The 26,729-nt window shown below is 36.5% G+C and overlaps 1 protein-coding gene across 1 annotated transcript; it reads right to left on the reverse strand.

Annotated features, from left to right (window-relative positions):
* Positions 1-13,824: 13,824 nt before the first annotated feature.
* Positions 13,825-20,429, reverse strand: LOC103934858 (homogentisate phytyltransferase 1, chloroplastic). Its single transcript, XM_009344613.3, has 13 exons — positions 20,282-20,429; positions 19,739-19,786; positions 18,722-19,008; positions 18,441-18,524; positions 18,276-18,350; positions 18,037-18,120; positions 17,283-17,372; positions 16,357-16,458; positions 15,894-15,989; positions 15,664-15,735; positions 15,456-15,551; positions 14,803-14,907; positions 13,825-14,178 (listed from the first exon to the last, which is right to left on the reverse strand). Exons 1-13 carry the CDS (start codon positions 20,322-20,324, stop codon positions 14,137-14,139), a joined length of 1,224 nt encoding a protein of 407 aa, XP_009342888.2. The 5' UTR covers positions 20,325-20,429; the 3' UTR covers positions 13,825-14,136.
* Between the last annotated feature and the right edge of the window lie 6,300 nt (positions 20,430-26,729).

Here is a 26,729-nt window from a genome sequence, read left to right on the forward strand (position 1 = left end):
CACAAAAGAAGCATAAAGGACTAAAATAACTAAAGAAACATAACGTAAATGCACGAGAACTAGCCATTTAAGTAGCATGAATATGCTCCTATCAATTAACTCTAACAGTTTAGTAGCTCGAACAGCCTTTCCAAAAGGCTTTCTAACTGTTTTGTCAGCTAAACAAGACTCATATACAGGCAGATTGACATTAGTGAGTGACCCCAACATGCCTTCTCTAACTAACCTTGTCATTCTATCTTTCCCTATATGCCCTAGTCTAGCATGCCATGTTTCAGAATCAACATGTTTAATAACAATTACTAAAGAAGTAGAAGAACAAGAATCAATCAAATCTAAGCAAACAAAATCGTTCTTTATTGAACCATATCCAATTTCAACTTGATCCAAATAGATCATAAGTCTAGATTAGATTAAGTAAAAACAATATCCTTCATATAAAAGTATAGTAACTAAAAGTAAATTAAATTGCATTCCAGGGGCGTGCAAGACATCATGTAGAAATAGTTAACACCCAATGCTTAGTTGAAGTCGATACGAACCAACCCCCAAAGCTTTTGTACGACTTCCTTCACCCACGTACACCCAGTCTAACTTTGCTGGAAAACGTTGATAATTTTCGAACCCCCTTTTATCTCGCGTCACATGCTTGGTTGCTCCTGTGTCTACAATCCAATTGTCGGACATGTGAGCAACATGTATATGCAAACATACATAAACAATGACAAATTTAGGGTTAGGGATTACCTTTCTATTCGGCTCAGTGCAATTACGAGCTAAGTGTCCCTTCTTTTTATAGTTAAAACACGTTGACTTGGATTCGTCTTTCTTGCCACGTTTACCTCTGTAGGCCTTGATCTTATTAGAATTAGGAGCCAGCTTTGCATTCTTTTTCTCAGACTTGGTCTTACCTTTTCCTTTGAACTAGTTACCCTTTTTGGATCCACCTTGAGTCAAAAGGGCAATACTCTGGGTCACCACTCTGAGCTCACTTTCCAGTTCAACATGACGCGAGATGTCATGAAATTTCTTAATCTGATCATTGTGCGTCATGATCTGTTTAAGGGCATCCCACGAGTCTAGGAGGGGCCTAATCACAGCTTGGACTTGCTATTCATCAGTGAGGATACTCCTAGCAGCTTTCGAATCTCGTATCATACTAGACATCTTCCTAAGATGTTCAGATGTAGAGTGCTTAGGATCCATCCTTAAACTTCAACTACTAGGCTGATAATTCATCAGTGAGGATACTCCTAGCAGCTTTCGAATCTCGTATCATACTAGACATCTTCCTAAGATGTTCAGATGTAGAGTGCTTAGGATCCATCCTTAAACTTCAACACTAGACTTATCAGCCTAGTAGTTGAGGTTCCACCAAAAGCAAATTTCAGCTGGTCCCACATCTTCTTGGCGGTCGAGTACCCTTCATACTCACCAATAAGATCATCATGCATGTTGCTTAACATAGTAAAGCGTGCACTTCGATCTTTCTTGAACCAAGATTCATAAGACCTTACTCTAGCCTTATGCTAAGCCGTAATGGTTCCATCTCTCTCAAGATCAGGCTCATCCACCGAAGCCTCAAAACGCTCCAAGAGCTCTTGTTCATTGAGAAAATATTGGATCTTCCTATGCCAAATATCATAATTGGTTCCAACTAGCTTTTATCCTTTGGTCAAATTAGCAACAACATTATTGGCAGCCATTTCTTTCTACAAGCGTGAAATAATTTTGACATTATTAATTACACATCTTACATTTATTTATTTCAAAAACTCATTAGAAAATATTTCACTTTTTCTCCTAGGTTGAAATTAAAAAATCTGCTAAGTCGCTCGTAATTACCATTCAATTCTAAGAGTCAAGATCATATTTTCTAATTATTTTCAAATCCGGGAGGGGTGGTAGCACGAAACTTTTAAAAACCGAACCTCTTTGACACCCAAAGTGTTTCCTTAAAGATTTTTCCTAGACACCACATCAAATAAGAGGTGACCATTAGTGAACGCCAATCTAATTTCATTATTTTTTATTAATTAGGTTATCTTTTTTTTTTTTTTTAAATATTCTCCTCAAGAATATTCCTTTCTAATTTAAAACGCTCAATCAACATGAGCAAATTTGATCGATATTATCTCTTTTTTATTTTCCTAAAATCTTTGAATATTTTTTTAAAGGTTAATTAAGAATGTTTCCTTAATTTTAGTAAATTAAAAACATCTCTAATACCAAACCTAAATATACACTTACGTAGGTCAGTGAACCACAATGATTCACTCGCCAACTATGTCCCAAAAACACAGCCCACGCGCCGCCAAAAGCAGCAAAATTAATTAATTAATTTTTATTTTTTAAAAATTAATTTAGTATTGCACGAACCCACTCACCGTGGGTGGCGCGTGACACACACGCGCCGCCTTCTGGCAGTCTGATGCCATTCTTTTGACCTCCGTTGGATTGAACTCCCTGAGATGAATCCAACAATGTAGCTAACATCCACGAAAACCTAGCATTGTACTCGTACTTGCTTAGGCCGAGAGTGGAAGAGATGAACCACTGTTCATCCTCTTCTTCCAAAAAATTCTGGAATTTCCAGATTTTTCACTCTCGCAATGCCTGTTTACAGAGGCCATAACTTGGCGAATATAAATCCATTTTATGCACATTTTATGTCGTTAGGAAGATCAAATTACCATCTACAATTAAGTCTTCTTTGGCGAATTCCAAAAACAACTCTAACCGCACGAAAAAAGGGTCGCAAAAACCTTGAAAAAATTCATTTTTCATGCTATTAAGAAACTAGGGTTTCAATTATCTCTCTAACCACTTGGATTTTCTTTACCAATTTTTAAATATAATCTCATATGAATGTAAAGAACATAACCCAAGCGTTAAAACCTAGGAAAAATAAGCATGGCAAAAACGAAAATTTTAAAGACAAGCATTCATGGCGTATTCATATAAACATATGAGAAGAATGTAAAGAACATAACCCAAGCGTTAAAACCCAGGAAAAATGAGCATGGAAAAAATGAAAATTTTAAAGACAAGCATTCACGGCTTATTCATATATATATATATATATATATATATATATATATTGAATTGTTAGCATCCTTATATGTATTCTACTTCCGCACTCTTAATTCTATGGACGGTTTTACCGCCTGAATAGTTCCGCCCCATTTGGTACCAGAGCCAAGTGGTTGGTAATTGCATTAGCATCTATTTGATCTATTCTTGAATTCACATATCTTTTATCCTATTTGCAATATCTTATTTGTTAATCAGTCTTCACTTGTTCAAACTCCCAACTAAACAGTAAGGCGTGGTCCAAACAGTAAGGCCCAAGGAGAGGCATGAGCGGGGAAAGGGTTTAGACAATACAAAAGGAAGGTGAATCATTTAAGTTTTGCATATAGAATATTTGATTTGTCTTTATCATGAGTAGATTGTTTAGATCTAATTCAATGGCCAGCACTAGCTTCAGATCCAATTTAGGAACTATACCAGACATCATAAATGAAAAACAAAAACTTGATTTTCAAACTAATGATAGCATTGATTTTGGTGATTGGAATATTCCAAATGTTTCAAGCAAAAATATTTACAAGAAAAAATAGTCTTTGACTTATTTTAAATCCGAACATCATGTTAAAACAGTTGAAAAGGCTTATGCTCTTAGTAAAGAACATGAGACTTATCAACTATTTTCTGCTGAACAAATCAAATCTCATAGGAAAGATGGTCATAACTATATTCATATTGGTTTAGTCCAAATAACTGTTAAACCTTTAACAAGAAAATGTCTTAATACCTCTATTCTTTTATGCCTCCGAGATGCTAGATTCACTAACTTCAGTGACAGTATCCTTGGAATGATTGAATCTAGTCTTTATAATGGACCTATCCATTTTGATTGTTTCCCAAATCTTACCATAAGTCTTTCAGATCCACACATGCTGAAAGCACTCATACTTAACATCAAAACTTCAGGATACCAAGTCCTTGAAGGAACGCAGCCTTTAGCACTAATTTACAGAGTTTATTACAAAGTCACTGGCACAAATATGAATTTCAAGCTTTAACCAAAAGTCCTCGTGACCATACACTTTGAATCCAAACAGCACAAGAAAATGCAAATATAAAAGTTCCTAGAACCATTAGGTGGTCGGACATCAGTCTACCCTCAGATTGGTGTTTAATCAATGAAAGTAAGCCAGTAGCTATACAAAACAGCCTTGTCAATCTTGACAATGTTGAACAATATTTCGATGGTACAGTAAAGATTAATTTTGATCGACCGGCAAGAAGATCTTGTGAATCAGTGCATTCACATAAATCATTTGCATCTAGCAGAAATTCTTTTTCTGGATCCACATCAACCGATAGATTGGGTCGAGATCAAGATTTAATAAAATCTTTAGTAAACAAAAAGTCAAAAGAGCAGGAAACTAATTCTGCCACTGCCCAGCAAGAATTAATCAATGACTTGATTAATATCAAACTAAAATCAGTAGACACCTCATCACAAGTAACACATCCTGTTTACCAATCTCAAAATCAGGAAGAACAAACCTCACCCACAGCCTCTGATTTTGAAACAACATCGATGAATCACCAATTACTTGTTTTAAACAAATCAAACAAAATTCAGTGGAAGAAGCTCAAAGCTGACATCGAATCTGTTGAAAATATACCCAGAAGAAATATTTTCAGAAAAAAAATATTCTGATGAAGAAAAACTAGCCATTTATGGTGAATGGAAAGCTTTTGTAGAGCAATATCAATTTGAAATATCTTTCTTTGATTTCATTGAAAAACATTTTGAACCAAAAAAACAAACTCACGGTTGTTACCAAAGAAAATTGGGTTAAGGAAGACAAAACTTTGATTTCTTCCAGTCATCCCCCCAAAGAAACTATTTTGATTTCCACTGGCAATACCCAGATTTCAGCCACTTCTTTTAAAATTCCAAAAGAAGAAGCATGTTTCAAATCTGTCATCGAGCAGAACAATTTTACAAACCAAAGTCTTCATCCTATTGGAAAACAGTTAGATAAAATTGAAACCAAAATAGACAAATTGTCTCAGCCAAAATCTTTTCAATAAGAAAAATCATTAGTGAATTTCACTGACACTTCTTCAAGTTCTACTGCTTTGAAAACAATGACTACTATGCAAAAAATTGATCAAATGCTCAATGAGCTCAAAAAAGAAAAAATTGTTAATGTTTTACAAAATCCTGATACTTCTCTGAAGGAAGAAAATTTTAGCACTTCAGATTCTTCACATGAAACGGATACTGATATTTCTATTCAGAAATTTGAACATGCTTTTCAAAAAATTGATCTTCAACCAACTTTTGATCTTAAGCGTATTCGCACTACTCCTGTCAACCCTACTACTCTCACAAAAAACTGATATCTCAGACCAACACCTCCAAATCTTCAATTTGAAGAAAGAAATATCCAAAATCAATTCTCAGTCTCTGCTGACAAACTCTATGAATGGAATATAGATGGATTGTCAGAACAAGAACTTCTTAACAAACTTCAACACATGTCTATAGTTGCTAATAGCTATATTACCAATCATAATCTTACACAAACACAAATTGTCGACCTCTTGGTCACTGGCTTCACAGGAATGCTTCATTCCTGGTGGGAAAAACATTTAACCTCTCAATCCAGAGATGAAATACGCCATGCAGTTAAAAAAGATGAGGAGGGACTCCCCATCTTTGACGAAACTATAGGACAAAGAATACCCGATGGAGTAAATACTTTACTCTATACTATCATAGAACACTTTATAGGAACACCTAGTAATGTCACTACTAGAGTTCATGACCAACTGAGTAATTTAAGGTGCCCTACCTTAAGTGATTTTAGATGGTATAAAGATGTCTTCATGTCTAGAGTTATGCTTCGAGAAGATAGTAATCAACCATTTTGGAAAGAAAAATTTATTAATGGATTACCAAATCTTTTTGCACATAAAATAAGAAATGTTTTAGTAAATGAAGAAGGTATTATACCATATCATACCCTTACTTATGGAAACGTAGTTAATGTTATCCAGAAGGAATGCTTGAAAATGTGTATAGATATGAAGATTTCCAAACAAGTCAATAAAAACAAATCAATTGCCAAATATGAGTTAGGAACGTTCTGTGAACAATCTGGTTTGCCTCCTATAGCTCCTTCCCACAAAGAGAAGAAAACTCAACATATGAGCAAATATTCTAAACCACATCCCAGGTATCATAAATATAAACCAAGGTCATCCACCAAACTTTTCTAGTCCAACAGGTTTTATGAAAACCCTAAAAAGAAATCCTTTGGAAAAAATGATAAACGTCGTCAGGGTAGAAAAGGAAAATGCTACAAATTTGGCAAATTTGGCCATCATGCCAATGAATGCAAGGTCAAGAAAACCATTAACCAGCTGAAAATCTTTGACAAAGAGAAAATACAGCTTATCCAGGTTCTAGAACTTAAGAATACCGACTATAGTCAATCAGAAGGAGATTTGGATTTATCCTCTTCTGGTCATAGTAGTTCTAGTGAAGTTTCTTCGCCAAACATCAAGTTAGGATGTACCGACACTTGTTGTAATAAAATATCAGTGCTTAATAAGCAAGAAGAACAAGAAGAATTTCTTGTTGAATTAATAAGTAAAGTCGATGACCCGGAATTGAAATCTTTCTATCTAAAAAAATTAAAGAAACTAATTTCACAAGAAGAACCAGGCACTCACCAACTGCCACCTCAAAAGATTTCTCTTAGCACCACATTAGAAAGGTTCAGTAAGTCTAAAAATGAAATTACCATTAAAGACTTGTAGCAAGAAGTCAACCAAATCAAAATGGAAATTAGGCTCCTAAAGTCCGAAAACACATAAATTCGTTCACATCTCAGTAGAGTCCGCACTCAAACTCTTGTCGAAGAACAAGGAAATTCTTCTTCAGACAATAATTCTGATGCTCACTCGAGCAAGACCTCTTCAAAAGATTTGGTCTTAGATCTTTTAGACAAAATAAGAATTAGAAAATGTTATTCTAAAATCAAGATAATAATCGAAGATTTTTAGAAACCATAGCATTAATTGATTCAGGTGCAGACTTGAATTGTATTAAAAAATGATTAATTCCTACTAAGTATTATCATAAGTCCACTGAAATACTTAGTGCTGCAAATCAATCCCCGATGAAATTAAAATATGAAATTCCTAAAGCAGATATCTGTCAAGAAAATATTTGTCTTAAAACGCCATTTGTTCTAATAAAAAATATTTCTGATCCAGTTATATTAGGACTCCTCTTCATAGCTTTAATCTATCCTTTTAAGGTTCATCATAATCAAATCACTACTAGTGTATTAGGACAAAAGATTACCTTTGATTTCTGCATGGAAACAGATCTCAAAAAATTAAAACAACTCCAAAAGAACAATGTCTCTAAATTCATTAACCAGATCAATTTGAAATCTCAGCAAATTAATTTCTTACAATAAGAAATTAGACACAAGAAAATTGAAGAACAACTAACAAATAAGTCTTTGTTAGAATCCATCAAGCAGTTTTCTAATAAACTCGTTAAGGAAATCTGTTCAAACATCCCCAACGCCTTTTGGCATTGAAAACAATATATTGTTAAACTTCCTTACATTAAAGATTTCATTGAGTCAAAAATTCCAGCAAAAGCAAGACCTATTCAAATGAATCAGGAAGTTTTCGAGTTTTGTAAAACAAAAATTAACCAGCTTCTGGAAAAAGGAATTATTCGAAAAAGCAAATCCCCATGGTCATGCCCAGCATTTGATGTTCAGAAGAATGTTGAATTAGAAAGAGGCACTCCACGATTAGTTATTATCTATAAACCTTTAAATGATGTTTTAGAATGGATTCGATATCCAATTCCTAATAAAAGAGATTTAATCAAGAGACTATCTCAAGCAACTATTTTTTCCGAATTTGATATGAAATCAAGTTTTTGGCAAATCCAAATTCATGAAACTGATAAGTATAAAACTGTTTTTGTCACTCCTTTCGAACATTATGAATGGAATGCAATGCCTTTTGGTTTAAAAAATGCACCAAGTGAATTTCAAAATATTATGAATGAGATTTTTAATCCGTATAGTCATTTTTCAATTGTTTATATTGATGATGTCTTAATTTTTTCAAAATCAATAGATGAACATTGGAAACATCTGCATATGTTTACTAGAATCATCAAAACCAATGGATTAGTTGTTTCAGCTACCAAGATTAAGTTATTTCAAACCAAAGTTAGATTTTTAGGATATCATATCCATAGATCTACCATCCAACCAATAGATCGAGTCATCCAGTTTGCTGAAAAATTCCCAGATCAGATTACTGATAAAACTCAACTTCAACGTTTTCTTGGATCTCTTAATTATGTTTCTGAATTCTATCCTCATCTTCGACAACAATGCAAACCATGTTTGATCGTCTAAAGGATAATCCTCCATCATGGTCTCCCATGCATACTTCTATCGTCAAACAGATCAAAAATCATGTCAAGACTTTGCCTTGCCTTGGCATTCCAACTCCCAACTCATTCAAAATAGTTGAAACTGATGCTTCTGACATTGGTTATGGAGGTATCCTCAAACAGAAAACTTCTTCCGAAGCTTCTGAACAAATTATTCGTTTCCATTCAGGAGTTTGGAATTCTGCTCAACATAATTATAGTACTATTAAGAAAGAAATATTATCTATTGTATTATGCATTAGCAAATTCCAAGATGATTTATTAAATCAAAAAATTTTAGTTCGTGTTGACTGCAAGACTGCTAAACATGGTTTACAAAAGGATGTTCAAAACATTGCATCAAAACAGATTTTTGCACACTGGCAAGCCATATTAAGCATTTTTTATTTTGACATTGAGTACATTAAAGGTAGCCAGAATTGCATCCCTGGTTTTCTAACCAGAAAATTTTTGCAGGGGAAGAATGGGTACTAACCAAAGAAGGCTCCCAGCCACTTTAACCCCAGCACCAATAAAACAGGAATCTATTCCCGATTCCTCATCGGCCTTAGCCATCACAAACAGATTCACTCCCCTAGGATCAACTATAGGAAATATCCGACCAAACTACCAAACAGCATTAACCACCCAATATGATCCTTACTCTTCATTACAAACTCCATCTCCTTCGAGACCAAAAACAACTAGCTTTGCTAAAACCTCACCATATCTCAAAAATCCAAATTCAGAAAGGCTTTTTAGCATCCCACATCATATTGATAAACATCAATCGCTAGAACGCATTGTCAAAAGTCTCCTCCCCCCAAATTATCATTATCTTCCAACCGAACCTTTCAAAAGCCTCAAATACTACCAGACCATTCTCTCTAAGACAGAAAGCGTTGCTATCAAACCCATTTTTAGCACCACCCATGAAAATAAAATATTGTACCATTCCCTCCACATCGGAAAATTTCTTTCTGAACAAGAATGGGGAATTCCCCTTTACCAAACCAAACCTCTTCATACCCAACATGTCCTCATCCCAAACAATCATTATAGTTATTATGATTATATCCAAGCATGGACTAATATTTTCCTTCATCAGATAACTGATTTCAGTCATTCATGGTTTGTAACTTTTGACAAAGGTTTCAATTTAAAATTTCCAGCATGGTTTCCAGAATGGTGGGCTTCTCATGGCCCGAATGTCAACCTCATTCCAGATGACCTTCGTCAAGCCCTTATCACTGGCTTCCAGAACAAATTTGATCGCAGTTGTTTCGACAGCAGGGTTTCCCTCTTTTCATTATTCATGGCCAAGTACAAAATCCCGTGGATATTGAAATGGAATTTTGAAGCAGATAATGGTGGTATTTACAAAACCCGATGGGTGAAATGGTGGGACAAATTCAACCACCAAAAGATCATAGATTTAGTAAAATCAGAATTTCCTTAGGCTCTAGCCCCGCCAATCGCTGCACCTTCAACACAGGCTTTGCTAGAAAACCCAGATTTTCCTAAGCTCCCAAAATCCCAGGAACAAGTTCAATCATTGTCAGATATCAGTCATTCGTCCTCTCTTAAGGGAAAAACTAAGTCTTCCAAATCATCCAGCTCAAAGAAAAAAGAGAAATCCTCAAAATCGTCTCAACTCCTTGACTTAGCTCAACAGCTAATGGCCGAAGCAGCAATGCTCCACAAAAGTGAAGACTCAGACTCAGACTCATCGGATGCCTCGTCCCAGTAACCGGTCAAATGGTCAGACTACCCGGATGCCTAAGACCCATATGAAATTTGAAATTCAAAAATTGTAATAATTTCCCATGTGATCGTATCCAGGACAGCATCATCAGCAATAGCAGTCATCATTTCAGATTCCTGACAAGTTACTATTCACCAACAGTAGCAACAGACAAAATACTGTTCATCCAACTTTTTTGAAAAGCAAGAGCGTGAATCCACAGTAAACCTTCATCATTTCGCCAGGTTTAACAGCTAGCACCACTTGCAAGCGGGATTCCCGGCTCATTTCACTCAACCTCAATCATTCCTTTCAGCAGGATAAAAGGAGAGTTCATTCTCAGAAGACGGGGACTTTTAGTCGAAGAAAATTCTCTGCGTATTCAAAAAAACAAAGAAAACCTCAGTAGAAAATCAAACACTTATAAATTATATTATTAAGGATGCCTGCGAGCTCCATGTTGTTTATGTTCTTCATCTGCCATTAGGCAAAAACAGTTTGTAAATTACAGTAAGTTTTAATAAAAACTTATTTTCATAACTTACCTGCATCATTAATTTTAATTCATTATTTTCATGGAAATATCACCAATATTCAATTTAATTCTATGTATTTATGTCTTAATCTGTCATCCATGGATATTCCGTTTCAATCAGCCTCATTTCTTTATCATCCAATATATTGAATTGTTAGCATCCTCATATGTATTCTACTTCCGCACTCTTAATCTGTCATACTTACATATATATATATATATATATATATATATATATATATAAATCTATCTATCTCATGCTTTCATGTGAAGAGTGTGTGAGTGGCTCTAATACCACTATTGGAAGACTATAAATAAATTCGAAAGGACATGTGTACCTTTTATGCGGAAGCTTGAATCTCAACATGCTCCTACAAACACGAACAACTGCTCTGACCCTCCGTGCATGTCTAGAACCTCGCAGGTCGTCAGGTTGGCTACGGTATGTCGAGTTGCCCCTTGGTTTTCGTCTCCCAAGACCTAGAGTTGAAAGTGATAGCACTAAAACCTAACTAGAATATTTGAACTATGGAAAAGCTTGTGTTTCTTATATCTTTCTCTCTTCCCTAAAGCCTCCTTATATAGTGGTTGGGAAAAGTGTACAAAGACTGAAAAGCCCATGAAAATCCCAAGTATATTCTAATATGAATATCTCTTGATTTTCATCTAATTACCACAAAGATAATTAGGAGGTTAATATCCTGGATGGAATATCCTTTGATATTTATTTATCCCATAAGATAAATCCTACAAGAGGAGAGTGAAATTATTTGCAACACATGAGAAAGAGAAGTATGAAGTTGATTCCATGACAGAATGTGTTGAAAGAGAGTCGGTAGAACTGGTTGTGTCGCTGACGACTGACTGTTCGTATTCATAGACTTCTTGGTTGTTACTTTTCGAGCCTAAAGCGTATATTCAAGTAGCGTTGTGATCTCAAAAACTTAAAGGAGAGAATCTCTACAAATTAAGGTGCATGTGCTCGGGTGAGCGAGTGCTTAGTCAAGTGACGTATTCTAGGCAACCTGCTCTTTACCTATGTCAAGGAAGTCTACCATATCATGTTTACTAAGGGAAGTCTACCCTAGCGGTGACCGAGGATTTGAACTCCACTATGAGAATAAGCAAGTACAAAGACATGCTTTCAGTAATCCATGAAAATATTAGGAGTAAAGGGAGAGAAATTTACCTGAAGAGAAGACAGTGAGGATGTAAAATTGCAAAAAGGCGGTTTTAGGAAACCGGAAGAATCGCGAAGGAAAATTGGTAGAGTTTTAGTAGAGAAAGTGAGATCAGGGGAATAAGTTGTGACAGGGGAGGTTTACATAGCCTCAAGCGTGTGATTTCAATCGTTGATAATGGGGCGTCTAAGTCGCAAGATTGTGGAACATGGCATCCCATTTACTTTGCTTTGAGAGCTAAAAGGACATGAAGTGACATCACAGTGCATGTGGCCACGCCTGTCTACTCTGCCAGTTTGTCGTTGGCACGTTTATCGAGCACTTAAACGTCTCCCGCCTCTGCGCTGCCAAGGGCACAGACGAGATAAAATCAAGCGCCTGATGGAACGGTGGGACAAGAACATCCAAAACATTTTTTCCAACCGAACAAGGATTGTCTGCCCTCCCACTTCCGGTGCCCTGTTATGCTCTCATGTTTTGTGTGGTCACAATTAAGCCACGTCAACATTTTATATTGTTTTTTTATAGAGATAATAAGACAAAAATGAATAGTAATATAAAATGTTGATGTGGCTTAACTGTGACCACATCAACAGGAGGGCACGGGAGGGCACTGAAAGTGGTAGGACAGACAATCCTTGTCCCTTTCCAACCGAGCACTATTTGGTGTGCCGACCGGGCATTGCAATTCCATGCCCAAGAAGGGACCCTTGACAAAGGAGTTACGAGACTTATTAATGCTGGGCATTTAGGGTTTAGGAAAAGTTGCTCCCAAGCACTAGAATCGACAACCTACGACTAGGTAATATAAAATGTTTTCTGATCACCAAAGGCACGTGGGAAAACCAACAATGTTGTAGCATAAGTGTTTAGGAGCAAGTCTACTCAGACGTCAATCTGGCCATGTGGTGATTCATAGTCAGGAGCAAAGGCCTAAGATGGGACTTAAAGGTGGTCGAGACAACGCTCAGAAAATCAAGGTTGGATAACCAAAGTAGAGCGGGACACTTAGCATGCAAAACTCTAAAAAGGCGTGCAATATCGACTAGGCATATGTAAGTTCACTAAATAATGTCCAACTAATGGGTAAAAAGGTGTCAACATACTAGTCTACATAAGTTGCGTATTAAATGCCAAGTGAAAGGGGGTAAGCGCAAGGCCTCTAGGTTCAGTGAGGTCCTATGTAATGGGGTGGGAACCTCTTGTAAGGTGATCAGACGACTAAAAGGATAGAGAATTCATGTATTTAGTCGAGCACTATTTTTAGTCTTAAATCAAATATGATCCAAGCAACACAGTGAATATAACCCACTTTTGAGGGGTGAACAACATGAATTTTTGAGTCCATTTCATTTTAGTCCATATCCCAAGCCCACCAAAGGTTTAGTGTTTTAATTTGTCAACTTGCAAATTTTGAGCATTAACATAACTCACAAAAGGTTTTAATCAAAGGGTTCACACAAACACATTCATATGATTGTCTGCAGCCTGGAGTGTCTAAACCTACCCACACCCCAAGTTTTTTACATGAATCACAAATTAAATAATGGTGTACTTTCCGACATACTGCTGATTTCCATTCGTGTATGTAGCTATTACTATGATGGTTTTGACTATGAGACCCAAGGACAACATTTGTGAATCGGTGCAACGAAATGTGTCTTCGAAAGTAGCTGCTTCAGCTTCAGCCACTCAAATTTTTTATATTCCTTTTTATTTCTCAACAAAAGAATGACATCTTCTTCTGGAAATCCTAGCTATTCTTAGCATGATATTGGGGAATCTCATTGCTATTACTCAACAAGTATGAAACGTGTGTCGCGTACAATCGCAGGAAAGATCAAAAGTGTGTTGATGCATGTAAAGCAAATCATTCCGACATTTCAATCGATATGCAAAAAAGGCTCCAGACGAGTCGAGTGCATTATCTTGTGTATGCAACATGCTAGATCAATGTTCTCTCTTGTTCCTAAAAAAATTCCAGGAATCCAGTCCAGGAGGGTGACATAATGTACCAAGGAAATAACAGAGTACCAAATGCAGATAAACGAATGCAGTCACTGGATGCACTCATAAGTTTCCTAATTGTATTCTCAAATTCCACCTACCAGCAGTTGATTTTCACCCTTTAAGTTTATGAAGGCAACCTTGACTCCGAAAAAAGTTGCAATCGTCATCTAACAAGCGGTATAAGTAGGTACTCTGCATAGAACAGCTGCAAGAAGAACAAACAAATGAATTACAAGTAATACCATATTGGAATTTAGACAAAATGAAAGAAATCACCTACAAATTACGTACAATCCATAAAATCGGCAACTACAGTAGCAACGGTATTTAGAAACAAGTAAAGCCGGAAATCGGTCTTAGTTTGGGAGCCTCCAGACGGAGTCCAATTTCAAGACCATACAAACCAATGGTTTTACTAAATGATTTTTTGAGGAATTTCTCATCTCCAGGAATATAGGCATTTGTCATGCCTGAACAAATGTTAGCCCACGAGAAAGATAAAGCAACCAATGACGATATTATGAACAGCAATCTGCGGACTTGAATTAGCGTGTGGAACATATGTAAGATGTCGACAGAAAAACTGATGAGCAAATTGTCTTCCAAATCATGTGATACATTCTTTTGCTATTGGAATGCAAACTGTTCGATGCATTCAAAAGCTGCGTATTCTAAAGAATTTTGGATGGTGACATGCAAGGCTCTTCCTCCCATAAATGCGGGATACATTCTCAACAATACATGCGTTTTTTTTGGATGGTTCAACTTTTGGTTTCTGATATACTTTTTTCTACCGCAATTGCATTCAATAGTGGTGGTAAGCATTTACCTTCCATATAAACATGTAAAAGCTTGTGATTGCAGCTTTGCTGTTGAGATCGACAGATTTGGCCCTGTTCCACAGTACCGAAGCCAAAATTGCATGTCCCAAAACCTAAACCAATGCAAATATAGAAGAAATCAATCTCCCTTCTTGGCACATTGTTCGGATGCTAGTATCTGAACAAAAATTCAATTGTAAGAAGGGATTATCAAAACCTACTCAAGGTTCCCCAAAAGATTATTAACTTCTCTTCAGAATTTAAGACCAACGCTCGTTCTCATGTAAAACCGAACACATGAAGAATGAATTCACAAGCCATACTGCCCCTATGTACACTACAAACTGAAGTGGCCTCATTTAACAGTTCAACTCTTACAATGTTTGCATTTGTGAAGGAAGCCAACAGGTAAGAATCAGAGATTCAAGTTAACGAGCGATCAGTAGAATTTTAAGAATCCTTAGAGAGGGACACCTAAACTTCACAACATAACCAACTATTTCTGTTAGCAAGCTTATCACTACTTTTGTATTTCCTTTAGAATTAGACATGTATAATTCAAAAATTATAGAGAAAGGAGAAACTGAACCATTCAATAACACGGAAGTAGTGAAGATTGGGTAACACTGCTACCGTTTAGATTTAGAAACTAGAACATTACCGTGATGCATTTGCTCAACATGAAGCCAGATGATGCTCCCACTAAAACGGCAACACCATAAGCCATTTCAAGTAGCGAAATACAAATCCAAAAGACCTGCCCAAAGATAATTAGAATCAAACAATATATGTTTGCTAATCAACTTAAAAGTCTGACGTAGATTACATATCTATGAATATCTGTATATATGCATGTGTTAAAAGGTTACCCGCTTTTGCCCCATGCGTACTGTAAAAGATCGGATGCCGAATATTTTATCTCCCTCAATATCAGGTATGTCCTACATGATTTCACGGTATGAATATAATTGATCATCATCCTTTATTATCATACGAACTTCATGAATTAAAATAATAGCAAACGCATATCGACAAAACAAAGTTTTAAAGTAGATCTATTACAGTTCTAATTGAAATGAACAAAAAGAAAAGGTTTTACCTTAAATAATGCTATAACAACTGAGAAGAAGCTCATAAATGCAGTTGCAAAGATTAGGGGCCTAGAGAAGGCAGCTGGTCTTTTGTACACGTGCACCTGGGAATCGTTAGATAAATTAGAACCCAACCACTGAGAGCGCCCCCGACTACATGACAAAGATGATCAATCAATTACAATACTAAGTAGTTTATCCGAGTATTTCCCGTTCATAACAATTGTCCTCACAGCCGTCTGATGTGTGTGAACATGCAGACATGTTTGTGCTGCAGGCACTGAATTGGACACTGACAACTATTGCTCCATCAGACACGAGACAGTGATATCTTTCGGTGATGTTAAAGAATCAATTTATGATGGCAAAATACCCATCAATGTGGAAAACATATTGCAAAACTCAAGTATTTTCTGAGAGAATGAAACAATTGGAAGCTATAAATTGATTTCTTCATAGAAACTAACAAACCTGCATGTGCAGGAAAAAAGCAACTTGGACTATCACCGCCCGAACAGCTAGGATGCACATTGCAGCAACTACAGCAGATTTCTTCCATCTCAATGGTGGTAACTGAGTGTATAAAAGATTCAAAAACCATATTAGAGACAATTGTATTTAATATATTCATATATTAAATAAGCATCTATAAGCTCTGAAAGGAAATTCTCAACAACAGAATAACCAAGATCCATGTTGTTGCGCCAGGTTTGCTTCAAACCCACGCAGTATTACAATGTGGTGGTAAGTGCATTTTATATGAAAATGAATAGGATGAACGTTTGGTCAACATGTCACTAGGAAAATCATCCATACCATTGTCAAGGAAACCCTATTTCCCAACTATCTTATCAGAAATCTCAAACCCTTAGTACTTAAACAATTGTAATTAATATATTTCACAATTAACAATAGTCTGGTCGTTCACCCAATTTACTCGTCCAACATACCCTACTTTCTTCTAATCACATCTGCACACTCATCATGTGTATAATGCATATAGTTCCAGATAAATACATCTCGACGAAGGACTATGCACATGCTTCTTGTGCAAGGAACATGCAATGCGTAACGATGATCATGGCTATGTTAAAAATTCATTTTTCTCTGTCGTTTTTTTTCTATTTTTTTCTTTTTTTGTTCGGGAGAGAGGGAGCACTTGTCCTCTAAAAGACCACCTGCATCCACTCACTTGACAGTTCTGGCTTACAGATTAGTACAATTGCTAGATTTACATGGAAAAATTTTAAATACTTAAGTTCAGCCTTCAGTATTCTATGAACTGATAATACTCTTAAACTTTCATCAGTTTGGCTGTCATGAGTGACATATGCTTTCCCAAAACAGCTATTTAAGGAACGTCAATAAGATGATTATACACGAGCAAGCCAACTCACATTGATTGAATAAGCAGTTCCAAGTACAAAGCTGATGAAAAGGGCCCAAAACAATGGCCATGAACCAACAACCCATCCTAGCCAAAAGCTCTGTAGAAAATAACGGTTATAATCAGAATGTGTTGAAATGAGACATGTATCTTCTTCAATTTAAATTATAACAAAAGCATATAAAATGTTTGAGATATGATTACACTTGATGAGAAATCCAGACACCAAGTAAATATTGAACTTCTAATCCCATTTTGCTTAGTTTTATTTACCTTTAAATTTTACCCCTTCAATTGAAATAACAAGGCCAGGTTTATTAGTACCGAAGTTTCAAGTCGTGAAGACGTGATGATAGTTGGCAGCACAAGAAGAAAATTGAACAAAAAAATAGGTATCAAATAAAAGAAACAACATATCTAGTACATGAAGAATGTACATGGTGGAAATGAATTCATGGTAAATTTTAATTCCGTACAGATGGTTGTAATAGAAGTGTACAGTAAGACTGAGAATAGCAGCTCTTCTTAGTTCTGATTTTCCATGTAAATTAAGGTATTCCTGTACTAGTAATTTGGTAGCATTCAGATGTAGAGACAGTTTGATTTTTTTATATTCTCAATCTTTTCTTTCTCACCTCCTTATGTTTCTCACATCTCTCTTCTATAATCGAAAAGGAATGAAAAGCAAAAGGCAAGGAATTATCAAAAGGTGTAAAATAAATGCGAAAGTTAGGTATATATGTATTCCACACTACTTTTGATACCATAATTAGGAAAGATGTCACAATCATGATGCCAGTTCCAATTGAATATTCCCCCGATGCCAATGGAAGATAAGGCTTGTTAACCTGCAACATAACATGCAATACAACTATACAATTAGACAATTCACAAATCTTCCATGTAAATAAAAGAGCCTATCCTGGAATTCTACCAGTCGAATCAGCGTAATGGAATTCTTATTCCCAATCATTCAATGCTACCAGAAAATTGACAAACCTACCTTGTCTATATCGATGTCAGACAACTGATTCAAACCAACAATATAAATATTCATAAACAGAGCAGCAACTACAGCCTGAAAAACAAAAGACAGTGTGTGAGAATAGCAATGACGACTGTACCCATGTAATCTTTCAAGGTTATCAAGAGTTTTCAGAGGCATCACCTCCAGCACCCCCGTGAAAAACAATGGAGAGAAATCAGACAGATTCTCGATTGCAAGGAGAGAAACTGACATTATGCTCAATGCCTGCTTAGAGAAAAACTTTGGTGAGCTCTCTAAATCAATTTTAAACATCAAAGTAAAGGACAAAAATATAACAGTAACGATCCTAAGTGATTTCCACTCACTACTAATCACAAGCATATATTAGTGGGAGTTCTATGTCAACAAGCTAAATGGGACAATGTCAAGATTGGTGATGATGATTCTGTTAAAAACTTAACTGTGCCTATAACTGTGTGCGGCCTTGAAAACCTGTAAAAAGCATCTACACCATTTTTGATAGAGTTCCATATGCTTTTTGGATTATAAGTATCAGGTTCGGATTCAAGAGGGTGGCCAGCAGTAGCATTCACCAAGAACTTTTTATCATGCCTCCTGTAGAATGTAGACTTTTCCTTAGTGCCTATGGTATGACGCTTCAAAAGATGTTGCTGAGATCCAGCACCACAGTATCTTTCTAGGACGTCCCATGCTTTGCACCTTGAAACCCTGACTGCTACATATGAACCTATAAGCACAAAGATCGGGGTGACAAAAAGTTGTCAACATGGAGGAGTGAGAAAGGCAAATCATACATCACTTTTCATATCAAATGAGAGTTTGAAGCTTACTGTCTTACCGTTTCTTACATTTGGATAAGCTAAGTATAAGAAGAGTAGATTGCACAATACATTGCTAAGTGATGCACCATATCAATAATACACAGAATTCTGACTGTGAGGTAAATTTTTTCTTTCATATAGGAAAACATGAATCAGTTGGCCCACTTTGGGTTCACCAATCAGAATCCTAAACTAACGAGTTATGGATTTATCTTGGAATCTGAATGTTTAGGAGCCCTTACACTTCAATGTAATTTGAATTCGTTTCTCAAAGCTAATAAAAACCTCCATCACCACTTTGCCTTTCAAAATTTCCAGCCATATGTAACCCCGACTAAGATATAAAGCGTAAGCAACCCACACTTCAATCGAAATGGGCATCTATAAGTTAATATGACAGTGAAGAAAGCTCTCTCAATGGAATATTACAGATCTCAACACAGCAATGCTGCACGGTTACCGACAAACATTGATGACTAAGATGTCTTCAAACAGTACTACAATTATTTACACTAAGGCCACATTTCAATCACATGAACCATGCTGGCGAGCATACGCACGTATGGAATCACAATACGAAATTTTCATCGCTGAAAATTTAAAGGGAGATTAGATGTTATGTGGGACCAGCAATACCTGAAAAGTAGTTCTTGTTGGGATTGTCCCTTCTCCAAACGCTACTACCTATGAATTCGGATAATGCATCAGAAAACACACTAAGCAGTTCAATTAGCAGAAACTCACAACCAAACAGTAAGGGCCCGTTTCATAACCATTTCGTTTTCAATTTTTGTGCCATAGATGGTAACTGGGAGAAACACACAACCGCACACACTGAGGGCGCTCAGTATAGATAATATCGTTTGTTCAAAAATAAAAAATAAAAAAAGACACAGATGAGTAATATAAATTATTTCAGTCTGCTGACTCCATACACTAAAAAAGAAAGAACCTTTCGACAAGATGATTTTCCCAGATGGTAAATACCTCCAACAGCACAAAATTAAATAAATTAATTAATTAACAAATAACCCAGCATTTGAAGATCTGAAACCATTACTAATTACAAAGAAAATAAGAAAATAAGAAAATAAATTAATAATCAGAGCCATCAACTCAAGAACCAGAGAAAGCAGAGAACTAATTCTAATTATTTTCTGTAAATTGAAATCGCAATACCTAAAGATGCTTTGGGGAAGGACCCAACAAGCGCATAATCCATTTGCTTCAGTTCAACTATCAACTGAGAGACCAGGGTGAAAATGCAAAACAAAAACTCAACAAAACAAGCACTGGAGAGGGGAGAGAGAGAGAGAGAGTCTAATCAAATATTAATTCGTGACGTTAACTAATACCATAAAATTGAAAGGATACGACTTGCGACTCAACTGTTCACACGAGTACAATGCCCTTTTAATTTTAGATGTGGCAAAAGAGTCGGGGACATGCTTGGGACCCTTTGTCTCGTTACCATAAAAGTTATCTGGACCAACAAAACGAACCAGTATCCGTGTTCTTTCTACCTACTTTCCTTATATTTTCCCCCTCTATTTTTACATAGTATCAGAGCTCGGGAAAATGAAAAATCCGTTGTCTTCGTTGTTCTTGAACATGATGCCAATTTCAGTATGGGTGGACCTTAGAAACAGACCTTACGTGCTCATTACCTTACAAAAATATCTGGACCAAAAAATCTGTCCTTTCTACCTACCCCCATATATTTTCCATCTACGTATTTACATGGTATCAAAGCTCACGTGAAGTGAAACTGAAAAATGTTGTCTTCGTTCTTGAACATGATGCCAATCCTAGAATGGGTGTTTCTAAGGGGCGGACCTAAAAAAGGGACCTTGCATATGGAAATCGAACTGTCATGATTTGCTGAGCTCACGGTAGAACCGGGTTGTTGTTGTGGCCCGGTGCAATTAAAAAAAAAATTATTCACTGGATATCTTTTGGTTGGAGAGAAAGGAGGAAGCGGGTAGCTGAGGGATTTTGGCGCGTTGAAGAGGGAAAGAGAGGTGGAGGGAGGAAGTTGGGGTGAGGAATCGATTTCAGCTGGATTGAAGGTGCGTTGGGACTGTGACCCGGTAATCTTATACCTTTATTTATTTTTTTTATTTTTTTTGTTCATTGGATGTGATTTTTTTCACCAAGAGAAAGGTTAAGGTTGTCTTTGCCGAGAAAGAGAGGCAGAGAAAGGGAGCTAGTCAAGAGAAGGACGATTCGATTTCAAGTAGATTGATTGGGACCCCGTAAATCTTATACCTTTAATTTCTTTTTTGTTCACTGGGTGTGTTTTTTTGTCAAAGAGAGAGGAATAGCTGGGAGAGGGAGTTGGGGTAAGGAATCGATTTCAACTAGAGTGAAGGTATGTTGCAGCTGTGATCCAATAATCTTGTACATTTATTTTATTTTATTTTTTTAGTTTATTAGGTGTGTTTTTGTTGCTGAGAGAGAGAGAGAGATTCAGGTTGTCTTTGCAAGGAAAGAGAGGCATAGAGAGGGAGCTGGTGAGGGGTGTGAGCGCTCGAATTGGTATGGATTGAAGTTGTGTCTGGGTTGTGGACAATGGTGGTTCATCCAGAAGCTCTGAAGGAACCGAGATTGTGATGGTCAATCTTTCAAGTAATCCAGAACTTCTGTTATAATCCATTTCCATTCCAATTTGGTATTTATAATTTTAGGATTTGAATCCATAAAGGTGGGTGGTTACCACTAGACTTGGTTGAAATCGTGAAATTGGATTTTAGATATATAGATGCAAAACTTGTGATGGGTTGTGTTAAATTGTGTTGTAGTTGTATAGATTTGTAGCAAGTAGACATAGAAGTGTAATTCGATAGGGGATGAGTTAGAAATAGACGAAATTGTGATGAAAAAGGAGGATGTAAATATAGTGGGATCATTCTGGTGTAGGGGACGAATATGGTGCAAGGATGGTTGAATTAATTTTTCCAATGGTGGACGATGATTGAAATCAAAATTGAAAATGAAGTTTGAGTCATTGGATGAAGGCTATACTTTTACAACAATTATGCACTTGCAGCGGTTTGGAGCATAGTAGTAAACAGTCCAGTGATGATGAATGTTGGTTAAGGAAAGAATTTGTTTGTTGCAAACAAGGCAAGAAGATGGTAGATGCTAATCCAAAACCTAATAAGAAAGGTAGAAGGGGAGATGCTAGAACTAACTGTAAGATGAAAATTGAGCTGAATAAGGGAATTGGTTGTGAAAATATTTCTGTAACATTTTTCAATGAAGGACACAACCACCTAATGTCAAGTGCGTCACACTTATTTAGATCATAACGTCGGGTTTCGGGACAAAGAAGGCAATGAGAACAATATCTATAGGCCAATATTTTCATAAGTAAACAAGTGGATTTATTGGATATGCAAACAGGAGGAATTGAAAATATTGGTTGCACCCCCACGAATATGTATAGCGTTGAACAACAATTACGAGATCATCTATTTCAAGATGCAGAAATGTTGAAAGAGCATTTTGAGGATGAGAAATAGAAAAACGATTCATTCTATTTCAAGATGGAGATTGACAAAGGCAGAACACTTGTCAATTTCTTTTGGACAGATGCCTAAGTCCCTACATGCTTACATCCATTTTGGTGATGTAATTGTGTTTGTCACCACTTTCAACACCAATGCATATGAGATGATGTTTGCTCCTTTATTAAGAGTTAATAACCATGGTCAAACCACGGTTTTTGGTTGTGCATTCTTGAAAAATAAAGAAACCAAGAGCTTTGAGTGGTTGTTTGAAAAAATGCTTAAAGCTTTGGCGGGTGAGCTATCGAAATTCGTAATTACAGATCAAAATGCAACCATAGCAAAGGTTGTTGGCAATAAACTACCAACCACCTTTCATCAGTCCTACATATGATATATTATTAACAAGTTCAATGACAATGGCTGGGTTGAAAATGTTTCCAAGGATTTGCATAAGTGCATATGGGATATCGAAAGCAAAGAAGAATTTGAGGCAAGTTAGAAGGGGTTGGTAGAAAAACATTGTCAGATCCCAGCCTAGGCCCCCACCACATCCCAGGCTTGACTCCATCGTAGCACGATATTGTACGCTTAGGCCTCGACTACGCCCTTACTATTTTGTTTCTGGGAACTCACACGAGAACTTCCTAGTAGGTCATCCATCCTGGGAATGCTCTCGCTCGAACTCGCTTAACTTTGGAGTTCATCGGAACTCTGAAGCCAGTGAGCTCCCAAAAAGCCTTGTGCTAGGTAGAGATGAGAATATACATATAAGGCTTACAAGATCCACTCCCTTGGGCGATGAGGGATGTTACAATCCACCCCCTTAGGGGCCCGACGTCCTCATAAGCACACATCCGGTTAGGGGTTGGCTCTGATACCAAATTGTCACATCCTGACCCGTACCCTCACCACATCTTGGGCTCGACTCCACCGTAGCACGATATTGTCCGCTTTGGGCCCCAACCACGCCCCCACAATTTTGTTTCTATGAACTCACACGAGAACTTCCCAGTGGGTCACCTATCCTGGGAATACTCTCGCCGAACTTGCTTAACTTCAGAGTTCCGATGAACTCCAAAGCCAGTGAGCTCCCAAAAGGTCTCGTGCTAGGTAAAGATGGGAATATACATATAAGGCTTACATGATCCACTTCCCTGGGCGATGTGGGATGTTACAAACATAAGTTAGTTGATAAAGAGTGGCTTGAGGACATTTATAAGTTGCATGCAAATTGAGTTCTGGCATTTTGTAAGCATGTTTTCTCCATCAGAATGTCAAGCAGTATGTGCATAGGAATACGTGCGGAGAGTTCTCGTTCCTTTATATATATATAGCAATATATGCATAGAAAACACTCTTTGATTGAATTCATTATTCAGTTTAATTAAGTACTTGGACGGCAACATCAGAAATACGTGATTTGGTGAACATTGTGATGAAAATCGTGCCCTTTCATTGCAGCTTCCCACCCCAATTAAGCTTAAATGACCAAATTGTTTACACGGTTTATGTTCGAAAAGTTCAAGTGGAGGAATTAAAGAGTTTGACTTGTTTATCGAGGGAAAAGTCGGGTGCTGGGAATGAGGCACTATACAAAGTGCATTAGAGACCTATAGGGGTGACAAAGATGAAGAGGTTAGTGGTTGATACGATGTCGGGTTATGCTAAATACAACTGCAAAGAGATGGAGTTTCGAGGAGTCTCTTGTTGGCAGATATTGGCCTTTTTGAGAATGAAACAAATAGGGTTACTGCTAAAACATTACATTCTTAAAAGGAGACCTCAAATCGCCAAAGCCGGCATTGTGTTGGACACGGAAAGGAAAGAAGTGAGCAAAGACAGCGACAACTCTACCGTGTAAAAAAAAGCTCAATTTTCAAGAAAAACTTCAGAGTTGATTGACAAGATAGTGAACTTCTGTCCCGAACTTTGAAATCCTTGGATACGAAACTCAACTCTTTGCTTGGTGGTAATCGTGGTTGGAAAAGAAAAGAAACTGAAGAGAGAGACATGAGTTCTTAAATCGAAATGCTTCAAGATCCCTTCAAGTTAAAAGAAAAGGGGCGTCGAAAACAAGTACTAAAGAGAAGTGAAGTCAATATTAGAGACGCAACGTTGGCAAGAAAAATTGTCCACATCCAGACACAAAGTATGCAATGAAATTAATTATCACTTACGGTTTGAGTCACATTATATTTTTTGTTGTAATATTCAAAGCATGATTTGATTGTGTTGTAATTGTCCAGTTGTTGCTTGACCGAAACCCGAAGAACGCATACATGTCATACCGAGCACTCTTCCCAGTGATTATGTTACCGAGGCAAATGAATTTGTTGACCCTGAGCCTAATTCAATGTCAACCCAACACAATAACAATCAAATGATCACTGAAAATTCAGGAGTGCCAAACAATTTTTACAAATATATATTGAATGATCCATTATTCGTTCAATATTGTGGGACCATGAATTTTGCTCAGTAACACATTGCTTGAATTCTATACTTCGTTATATACTTGATCGTCAAAGAATCTTTAGGCGATACCACATTGATGCCAAGCCTTCATGATTGTTTGCACTTTGTCGCACATTTTCGACAACTGTTCATCCCAACACAGTAGTGCAAAAATTTGGTCCCAATAAATATGCTTTCAAAATAGTACCTAGTGTTGCTGTTATTGGTACTTCAAAAGTCATTTTGCACTCCAATTTTCCATATTTAAAAAAATGCAATTACTTTTTGAGTTCCAATGACAATGCTACCCTAATATGCAACTATTTAGGTGTTTAATGCATGAGTGTGATTTTGTGGCAAGGGTTTCTGATGAGGAAGCTAAAACAATTATTTTTTGAAAATTAAAACTCCTAGCAAAAAAAATGAGCATATAAAACGAATTTAAGCAAGGAATTTCAAAGATAGCTTTAGAAATATTCAATCAAGAAAACTACCCATAAAATATGCTTGATGCTCCTAGGAGACCTGAGATGGAGATGAAAAATGAAGCTTTCAAAAAATTTCCAATCCTAACCCAAAAGCACAAATGAACCCTAGATTTAGCTTTTAAAGAAGGCTTGATGTTCAGATAAAAGCCACATGTCATGTGCTAAATCAATCTAGGGTTGAAAAACATTCTCGGGGAAAAAACTACCAGAAAGCCCATATGGGTTGTCTTAAAGTGTGCGCCCAGCTCGCGTGTAAGCAGCGAGAAGTTTTAACTAGACAGAACCACTACCAGAATAAATTGGAAATAATGGCATGAAATGAATATGTATGAACAAGCCATTGATGAGAGAAGTTAAGCTTTTGAAATAATATTTCCAGCAGCATGATCCCAAAAATAACATTTTAACCCTAAAACTAACAAGAGCATGTATGATACAATTTACAACATTTGACAAGGGAAACCAAACAATAAATCTAAACTTCACAACATATATTTAACAGAAAACATTGTATTCAAACTCGCAACTTAACAAGAAACATTTTTTATTCTTCCATCAAACTCTACCACCATATCTACTGTCTTTTTCAAAATCTTGAACTTTGTAAATCATGACCATTCATTCCTCCATTTCTTTTTTACAATAACACTAGAAAATATGTCCTCACTTTGCTGCGTGAATTGAATGTATTAGCCTCAACTGCATGAATAAGACATATTTGACCTAAATAAATTGAACACTATTATGAAGGAAAAGGATTCTCTCCCCTCCTTTCCCATCCTACTTGAATGGTTACGGATTAGCCACATCAACATCTTATATTGATTTTTTTTTTTTTTTTTTATAGAGACGGTAAGACAAAAAGCAATGTGTGAGATGAGGGGAGGGAAGGAAATGAGAATAGGAGGAGAGAGAATCCTACTCCAATTATGAATGAGTGAATGGGGTTGGTAAGGTAAGCAGATTGGCTTTTATATACATTCAATTCAGTTGACATGAAAGGACGTACAATTAACAAGATGAAATTAAACGCTCTTGATTACAAAAGATGTGGTCACAAAAAAAATACTCTTTCCATAAGAAACAGAAGCAACATGCAGTTCACTTATATTATATTCGTGCAGTTAAGATGACAAAATATATGTCCTACAAGCTAGGTATTTGTTTTAGCAA

The sequence above is a fragment of a genome, unplaced genomic scaffold (genome assembly GCF_019419815.1).
Source record: "Pyrus x bretschneideri cultivar Hongxiangsu unplaced genomic scaffold, Pyrus_bretschneideri_v1 Contig46, whole genome shotgun sequence".
In the NCBI taxonomy this organism is placed as follows: Eukaryota; Viridiplantae; Streptophyta; class Magnoliopsida; order Rosales; family Rosaceae; genus Pyrus; species Pyrus x bretschneideri.

Coding starts and splice junctions, on each gene's coding strand:
- LOC103934858 (XM_009344613.3), bottom strand. CDS start 20,324: ATGGATTATGCGCTTGTTGGGTCCTTCCCCAAAGCATCTTTAG. Junction 18,121..18,275: donor CTGACATCGATATAGACAAG/GTAGGTTTGTCA, acceptor GTTATGTTGCAG/GTTAACAAGCCTTATCTTCC. Junction 16,459..17,282: donor GAACTGCTTATTCAATCAAT/GTGAGTTGGCTT, acceptor TTATACACTCAG/TTACCACCATTGAGATGGAA.